This window comes from Phacochoerus africanus, chromosome 8 (genome assembly GCF_016906955.1).
Source record: "Phacochoerus africanus isolate WHEZ1 chromosome 8, ROS_Pafr_v1, whole genome shotgun sequence".
Classification (NCBI taxonomy): Eukaryota; Metazoa; Chordata; class Mammalia; order Artiodactyla; family Suidae; genus Phacochoerus; species Phacochoerus africanus.
Genome location: NC_062551.1, coordinates 168,158,068 through 168,166,152, shown reverse-complemented (window position 1 = coordinate 168,166,152; position 8,085 = coordinate 168,158,068). Strand labels below are relative to the sequence as shown.

Genomic DNA, 8,085 nt, shown 5'->3' with positions numbered 1-8,085 from the left:
AGCCAGCACGCCCTTCCGCACGCGCAGAGCCGCAGCGCGCGCGCGCTGCGCACGGTGGCCACCGCCCCCTCGCCTTTGCGGCTGCGCGCGGCCCAGGTACCGGGACAGGGGGCGTGGCGCCGGGGCCGCCGAGCTCGCGCAGGCGCGGGGCCGCCCAGGACCGATGGCGGCCGTGGACCTGGCGGCCGAGTTCCCCCAGCCCGCCGGTGCTACGCGCTGGGCGGAGGTTATGGCTCGCTTCGCCGCCGGGCTGGGCTCGCAGGGGCGGCGGGTGGTGTTGGTCACGTCCGGTGGCACCAAGGTCCCCCTGGAAGCCCGGCCGGTGCGCTTCCTGGACAACTTCAGCAGCGGGCGGCGCGGGGCCACCTCCGCAGAGGCCTTTCTGGCCGCTGGCTACGGCGTCCTGTTCCTGTACCGCGCTCGCTCTGCCTTCCCCTTTGCCCACCGCTTCCCGCCCCAGACCTGGCTGTCGGCGTTGCGACCCTCTGGCCGAGCCCCTCCCGGCCTGCTGAGTCTGGAGGCGGAGGAGAAGTCCCTTCCGGGCTTCGCTGCGGCTCTGCGGAGCTACCAGGAGGCTGAGGCTGCCGGCACCTTCTTGGCCGTAGAGTTCACCACTTTGGCCGACTATTTGCATCTGCTGCAGGCTGCAGCCCAGGCGCTCAATCCGCTAGGTGCGTGCCTTTAGGAGTCTGTCCAATGCCCAGCGGCAGAGCCTTTTCCCCCCTAGACACGTATCCCCCGACCCCCTCATTACCCAGGGCTCTCACCGTGGGGGAGCCTGAGCTGAGAAGGACCTGGCCTCCTACCCCTCTTCGATGTATTACCCCCTGTGCTTCTCTTTGCAGGCTCTTCTGCGATGTTTTACCTGGCTGCGGCCGTGTCAGATTTCTATGTTCCTGCCTCTGAAATGCCTGAACACAAGATCCAGTCATCTGGGGGCCCGCTGCAGGTGATGGGCGCGTCTCTTCCGGAGATCTGATTCCCTATAACCAATCTCGGGTTAATTTCCTTTTGATCTGGAGATGGCCTCTGTGCATCCCATATGTGCTAGGCACTAGGGATACAGAGATGAATAGGACACCGCCCTCCCTAAAGGACCTCACAGTCTAGTGAGGTTGCTGGACACAGACATAATTACAGTACAGAGTCATAAATGCTCTGGTAGAGGTACGTACAAGTGGAGTCAGCATGGGGTGAGTGAAACTTGGGGGAAGTCAGGGCTTTCTGGAGGAGATGGCTTGAACGGGGTGTTAAAAGGTGCGTAGAAGGGGGACCCGACAAAGTAGGGAAGATCATTCCAGATAGAGTACACAGTCGGGGTTTGGAGGTGGGCAGTGCCTTGTGAGAGAAAGTTGTTCCCGAAGGCTCCAGAGTCAGGAGGGTGGTGGGGGTGGAGGGAGGACTGGAGAGACAGCTTACTTCATAGGAGATTTTGTACTCCTTCTTGAGGAGGTTGGACTTAATCCTCTGGAGCCAAGGGAGCCCACGTAGGAGAGTGATGAATAAAGTTTTTGCTGGAGAAGAACATTCTGGCATCAGTATGGAAGGTGACTCCGAGCGAGCGAGAGTGGAGGGTAGCGTGGATGGTGGGTACTGTTGCAGTTGGGGGAAGGGGTGTGGGGAAGGTGTGGTGTGGTTGAGAGGCTGACTTAATCTGCCTTCTTGGGACCCGAGGGGATTCTTAGTAGACTATCAGTAGGAAAAACTGGGCGCGCCTGCTGACTTCCTGAGGTGGTTTGTTTGTCCCTTTCTTCAGCCAGTACTGAGTACCTACCATATGCCAGACACTACTGTAGGACCTGCAGGCAAAGCAGTGAAAAGAAGCATACCAAGCCCTTGTTTTGCTTATGCCCTACAGGGGAGACAAGTCGAATGCCTACCACGTTAGGTGTGATAAATGCCAAGGAGGGAGATGAAGTGGGGTCTGGGCATATGATCACTCTCACACTCGCTGACTCAGAGGGGAAATCCTGGTGCTTAGCTTAGTGATTTCACACTTTTTAAGTTCTGGGAGCTGTGGTTTATCCTGTAACTTTCACTTCTATCTTGAAAGTACACAAAACAACTTAACATTCCCCTTAGAAGGGATTGAGGCTGATATAGTAGTTTTTTGTTTGTTTTGTTTTTTGGCTGCCCTTGAAGCATACACATATTCCTGGGCCAGGAGTTGAATCCTGCCACAGCAGTAACCAGAGCCACAGCAGTGACAACACTAGATCCTTAACCCACTGAGCCACCAGGGAACAGTAGTTTTTGATGACTCAAAATAAAATCAGTTCTGTTTCCTCAATGCTAAGATGTTAAAAGTGATTTTTTTTTTTTTTTGCTTTTTAGGGCCGCACCTTCGGCACATGGAAGTTCCCAAGCTAGGGATTGAATCGGAGCTACAGCTGAGGGCCTGTGCCACAGCCACAGCAACGCCAGATCCGAGCCACTTCTGCGACTTACACCACAGCTCACAGCAATGCCAGATCCCTGACCCGCTTAGCAATGCCAGGGATTGGACCTGCATCCTAATGAATGCTAGTCAAGATTCGTTTCCACTGCGCCACAATGGGAACTCCTGTTTTTATTTATTTGTTTTTTTTAGGGCTGCACCCGTGGTATGTGGAGGTTCCCAGGCTAGGGGTCCGATCAGAGCTGTAACTGCCAGCCTACGCCACAGCCACAGCAACGCAGGATCTGAGCCACATCTGCGACCTACACCACAGCTCACAGCAACACTGGATCCTTAACCCACTGAGCGAGGCCAGGGATCAAACCTGAGTCCTTATGGATGCTAGTCAGATTCGTTTATGCTGAGCCACAATGGGAACTCTTTTCTGTCTTTTTTTTTTTTTTTAACTAGTGATCATTTTTAAATGGAATCAAATAGCCAGTCTACCAGTGCAAGAAATAGTTTAGGCTAAGAGGCTTAAAAACTCAGCCTTGTTTGCGCTTCTGCCAAAGTAACGTTTGCATAAATAGGTTATTTGCATTTTTTCAGTTGAGGGTTTAGTTTAAAAAATAAAAGAGAATGTTTGAGAAAATACAATGCCGTTCTCTAGAGTTCTGCTAATGGCGATGAGGGTGGCAGAGCAGGGCTAACTCATGGGGTGGTTTTGCCCCAGAACATGAATGAAGTCTTGAAATCAGGAATCCTCATGAACCCTACAGAGGCACGGCTTTTAAGTCAGCATTTACGAAGCCTCGAAGTGTGACAGTGAGAAATCCCACCTGAATTGGCATAGCCAAACAGCTGAGTCCTTGCTTCCTTAGTTTCCCTTGAGGTCAACAACTTGTTTGCTTATGAAGATTTTCTTTTTCCAATACAGATAACAATGAAGATGGTGCCAAAAATGCTTTCTCCTTTGGTTAAAGACTGGGCTCCCCAAGCATTTATAATTTCCTTTAAATTGGAGACTGACCCCGCCATCGTAATTGATCGCGCACGGAATGCTTTGGAAATTTATCGACATCAAGTGGTGGTGGCTAATATCCTTGATTCACGCCGGTCGTTTGTGGTTATTATAACCAAAGACTCAGAAACCGAGTTACTGTTGTCAGAAGAAGAAGTAGAAAAGGGCATAGAGATAGAAGAGAAGCTAGTGGACGACCTTCAGTCGCGACATACAGCTTTTATACGTGACAAAAACTGAAGTAAAAAGCCCGTATTTATAGGCTCAAAAATTGTTCAGTGGACCAGGGCTCTTACATACGGGGAGAACTAGAATAAATCTTTTTGCTTTCAGAAAGACAGAAAATGAAGGGCAAAAGCTTGCGAGTGGTACGCTGACAAGTGTGTTTTGGTCTTTCAAAAGTCCTTTCCTACTCATTAAAAAATGAACCTAGGAGTTCCCATTGTGGCTCAGCGGTAACAAACCTGACCAGGATCCATGAGGGTGCGGGTTCCATCCCTGGCTCCCGCGGTGAGATAAGGATCTTGCTGTGAGCTGTGGTGTAGTTTGCAGACGCGGCTCGGATCTGGCGTGCCTGTGGCGTAGACTGGCAGCTCCAGCTCCAGTTCAGGCCCTCGCCTGGGAACTTCCACATGCTGCGCAGGTGTGGCCCTAAAAAAAGTACAAAAAAGGAAAACACGGGCAAAGCAGTTATGACCAAACCGCCTGACACACTCACTTGAATGTTACCTTGATTTTGAAAATGAACCCAAGCTGTTTTTCACCTTTTAAAAGAAATCTTCCTGGGAATTATATTCCTCAGAATATACATGTGGGGCCTGAATATCAATCTTCTTCATACTGTAACAAGAATTAGGGATGCATGAATGGCCATGCTTTGAAGATCAGGTATTTGTTGATGCCTGCTATATGTAGGTCCTGAGGAGTCTGAGGATTAAAAGGATGAATCAACATGTCTGGGTTGGGAAGTGATTATATAAAAAATTAAGTACAATAAAGTGTGTGCCCAAAAGTCAACACAATGGAAAGGGTGTTTTTTCGAAATGTATTGAAGTGAGAGTAGGAGAGAAGGACACTTCCCCAAGACAGAGTGCCTGTAGAATGGTTAGCTTCCACTACATTTACTTTTCCTAGATTCTCCCCATATTTGAGTTAAGAATTTACCTTTCAAATATTTCAGAACTGCTCTTGAGGGAAGGCTAACCCTGGCTGCTACCTGGGGCTGGGCAGGGGCCAGTTGGTAACCACTGCCCTGAGGGAGGCATTACAATGCATTAAAGAGTATGAGTTTTGGAATCGTTTTAGCCAGATTTGACCCTTCCAGCTGCGCTTAGACACCTGATTTCATCACAACTTCCTGGTCTGTAAAAGGGTGATAATCTCTACAAAATACTGCCATTTGTTCCGAGGATTAAACAAGCAAAAGTGAAGATAAAGCATTCATCGGGCACCTGGCACATAATTCACAATAAATGGTGCCCTGCTCGGTTCCTGAATCCTTGAGAAGTTTTCAAGCCACTGACTGTCCTGGGCTTTTGGTTGGGAGTGCAAAGAGGTATAGTCTAGAGAAGCACCCTGAATGAGTCCTAGGATGGTCTAGTGTGCAATGAGAAAGAGTACCATTAAGAACTAGGTAGAAGCAGGTACCTGAGTTCAAATGCAGAAAATGGAGTGAATTGGGGAGGGTAGCCCAATATGTCTGTCTGGCAATAGAGGTACAATAAACTTTAATTGAAAAAGTTGAAAGAGAAGTGCCGAGATACACCTGAATACTCCATTACAACCACCACTACCCTACATGAAGTTATTTAGAGGGTTTTGCAATTCCGTTTTGTTTTCACTCAGAGCATTTAAAAAGTATTTGTGGAGTTCCTGTCATGGCCCATCGGTAATGAACTGGACTAGCATCCATGAGGATGTGGGTTCCATACCTGCTCTCCCTCAGTGGGTTAAGGAGTCCACATTTCAGAGAGCTGTGATGTAAGGTGCAGATCTGGCGTGGCTGTGGTGCAGGCCTGAGGCTACAGTTCCCATTCAACCCCTAGCCTGGGAACTTACATATGCCGAGGGTTCGGCATATAAAACGAAAAAAAAATGTGTGTGTATATATATATATATATATATATATATATACATATATATATATATATAAACAGTATTTATACGTAAAAATTCCAAGGGGTTGGTATTGTTTCATCGGCAAGTGAAAGAGTATAAAATAAAGAAAACGAAGAAAGAAAGGGAGCACAAATCAATGAGAGCGAATAAGGAGACACTCGACCCGGATGGGAGGAGGGAGGAATGTATCCCTGAGGAAATAACGCTTGAACTGTCAAGTGGAAATTCAAGTGGGCTGAAGGTGATGGTGGTGAGTGTTTCAGATCAGAGAAAAACACCCCGGCGAGAGCTCTGGTGCCAGAGGGAATGACTAAAGCACGTCTAGAAGGTAAGTATAAGACCCGGCCGTGTAGTGCGTCTAGAACTGGCAAAACTTTGCAAAGGACCCTGCGCGAAACGAGCAAGACTAAGAAATGTCAAGTTTGTTTAGGATATCAGCAAAGGAAGGGCCCCAAAACGGGTAAAATCGAGCTCTGATGAACGAGAATTTTGCAATAAGAGCATTTAAGTGAGGATGAAATAAACCGAGCCTATGTTAAATTTTGTGTCATTCAGTTTTATTTTGCATCAAATAGGATGCCGTTTTCCTAAACCGAATATTCAGTGTTTAGGACTTCTAAAGGACTTCGGCTTTACGGATCATTCTAGTCAAGTCCAGTTTCTTCATTTTTACCATAATGAGCTCAGTCCGAAAATGTGACTTGACAGGGGCCCCATCCAGTTAGTGACAGATCCTCACCTACAATTCAGAACTCCTGACCGCGCAGCCTGTCCCTTTTATGTATAAAGTTACTTCCAGACAATAAGTCCAAGTTTATTAGGCCAGGGCTCTAGATAAGGCCTGGCGGAAGCTATTTGAGAGCTATAAATGCCCTGAGACAAAACTTTAGCTGCAAATACGCGCCCGAAGTGACCCTGGGTACTACAGAGCCAATGGAAAGAGCCGTACCTTCGTTCCCGTCAAAGCTAAGCCAGGAGCCAATGGTCGGCGCCGTAACAATGATCTCCGCAGGAAGCGCAGCCCCTGGGCCAATGGAGCGCGTCGTTTCTATGGTTCCCGCCGGAAGAACGCGGAGGCGTCTCCGCGGCGAGCGCGGTTGCTATGACGCCTGAGACCGGGCAGGCACCTGCCGCTGGCCTCTGAGCGGCTGTGGAGCGGCGTTGGGCGCGCCCTGGGACCCTCACAGCGCTCTCCGAAGGACACTTTCGGGCCTGGTTCCCGAGGCTCCGGCCGCGGGCCCGAGGAGGAAAGGACCTATTCTCCGTTCTTTTTCAGCATCCCGGTCTTTCCCTCTTCTCTGCCCAGCATGGTCCGAAACGACAGGAGAGCCTCTTCTGGATCGGCCTTTCCAACCGCGGGCTGGAGGGATTCTGCATGAGGATGGATTCGCCAGTTTCTCGGCACCCACGCACAGCAGGCATTTAGAGTTAGGCTGCTGCTCTTATTTAAAGAGGGCTGAGAACACCCGCAGTGTGTTAGGTAGGCGTTCCTTTTCTCACTTTCCAGGCGGAGACTCACCCCTGCACAGAGACCGGGCCTGAAAATCCAGGCCATGACAAAGTCCACCAAACCACCGCTTCCCCTGGTTGTCGGCCTGTGAACAAAGAACTGCCATTTTCTTCTTTTTGCCCTGTGTTCGTCATGCACCTTACTTCCTGATGAAGCTGGAGGCCTTTTGCATCCTCAACGTCAAGCGTCATCAAGTCAGTTACCTTCTGCCTTTAAAGCTACAACCTCATTCACGTCTCTCATCACCCTGAGCGCCAGTTTTCTCATTCTGTTCATTCCACTGCCATTCTCACCCTTCCTTGTCCACACTGCACCTTCCTGAATATACGTTCGTCTGTCATCTCTCCACCACCTCCTTCTGCTTTCCTGCTGCAATGTTTTGGGTAGCTAAGTGTTTCACCTTCTCCAGCTCTGGAGGCATTCAGAAGATTTTCTCTGTTTCTCTGTCCTATGGCAGGCTTTCTGTACTGAGCAAACGAGAGAGGAGGATGGAGAGGTGCACACTGGTAAATACAAACTACATTTCTAGAGCCTAGCGTGTTTTGAAAATGGAGGGGGGGGGGAGTTCCTGTTGTGGCTCAGGGGTAAACGAATCAGACTAGTATCCATGAGGAGGTGGGTTCATCCCTGGCCTTGCTCAGTGGGTGGGGGATCCAAGCGTGGCTGTGGCCGTGGCTAGGCAGCTGTATCTCCCATGAGACCCCTGGCCTGGGAATTTCCATATGCCCGAATTAGGCCCTAAAAAGCAAAAAAAAAGAAAATGGAGAGAAAAAAAATCAAAATGCATTTTTGGGCTTCCTCAGTTTTATGCAAAGAAAGAAAGTTGTTCCTTGCTTAAGCGAATACTGTGTGAGGTGTACCTTTTAGTGCTGCATATTCATGTATGTGAAAAGATCAGTCGGCATGGTCATGTAACAGGATTGATTTCAACTTCAAGCCCGTACGAACCCAACACCTTTACGATAGAATTTTGTGGACAGGAGATGCTTGAAACTCTTCTTGAGCCGCCTCTTCGTATCAGTTTCTTAATCAGAAAGCATTCTTTGTGGTGCGAGTCAG

At 49.2% G+C, this 8,085-nt stretch overlaps 2 protein-coding genes across 15 annotated transcripts in view; both read left to right on the top strand.

Annotated features, from left to right (window-relative positions):
* Nucleotides 1-122: 122 nt before the first annotated feature.
* PPCS (phosphopantothenoylcysteine synthetase) lies at nt 123-3,833 on the top strand. Of its 5 annotated transcripts, XR_007136218.1 has the most exons (4): nt 123-671; nt 846-1,167; nt 1,450-1,586; nt 3,315-3,408. XR_007136218.1 is itself a non-coding variant. In XM_047789514.1 (3 exons), the coding sequence occupies exons 1-3, from the start codon at nt 164-166 to the stop codon at nt 3,636-3,638; spliced, it is 936 nt and encodes a 311-aa protein (XP_047645470.1). In that variant the 5' UTR covers nt 126-163; the 3' UTR covers nt 3,639-3,833. The 5 variants fall into 5 exon arrangements, 3 of the variants coding, with proteins under 3 accessions (XP_047645470.1, XP_047645472.1, XP_047645471.1); XR_007136217.1 differs by having other exon boundaries at nt 846-1,586; XM_047789514.1 differs by lacking the exon at nt 1,450-1,586 and having other exon boundaries at nt 126-671; nt 846-949; nt 3,315-3,833.
* Nucleotides 3,834-6,553: 2,720 nt separating this feature from the next.
* CCDC30 (coiled-coil domain containing 30) overlaps nt 6,554-8,085 on the top strand; it is a 102,030-nt gene continuing 100,498 nt past the window's right edge. For 3 of the 10 annotated variants that reach the window (XM_047789508.1, XM_047789506.1, XM_047789500.1), the window contains exon 1: nt 6,566-6,996. Coding sequence is in view for 4 of the 10 variants with exons in the window: in XM_047789507.1 (XP_047645463.1) it covers nt 7,176-7,220 (45 nt within the window). In the remaining 6 variants the exon portion in view is untranslated. Of the gene's footprint in view, nt 7,533-8,085 lie in introns of all 10 variants that reach the window. The other 7 variants (XM_047789505.1, XM_047789499.1, XM_047789501.1 and 4 more) reach the window with 5 other exon arrangements.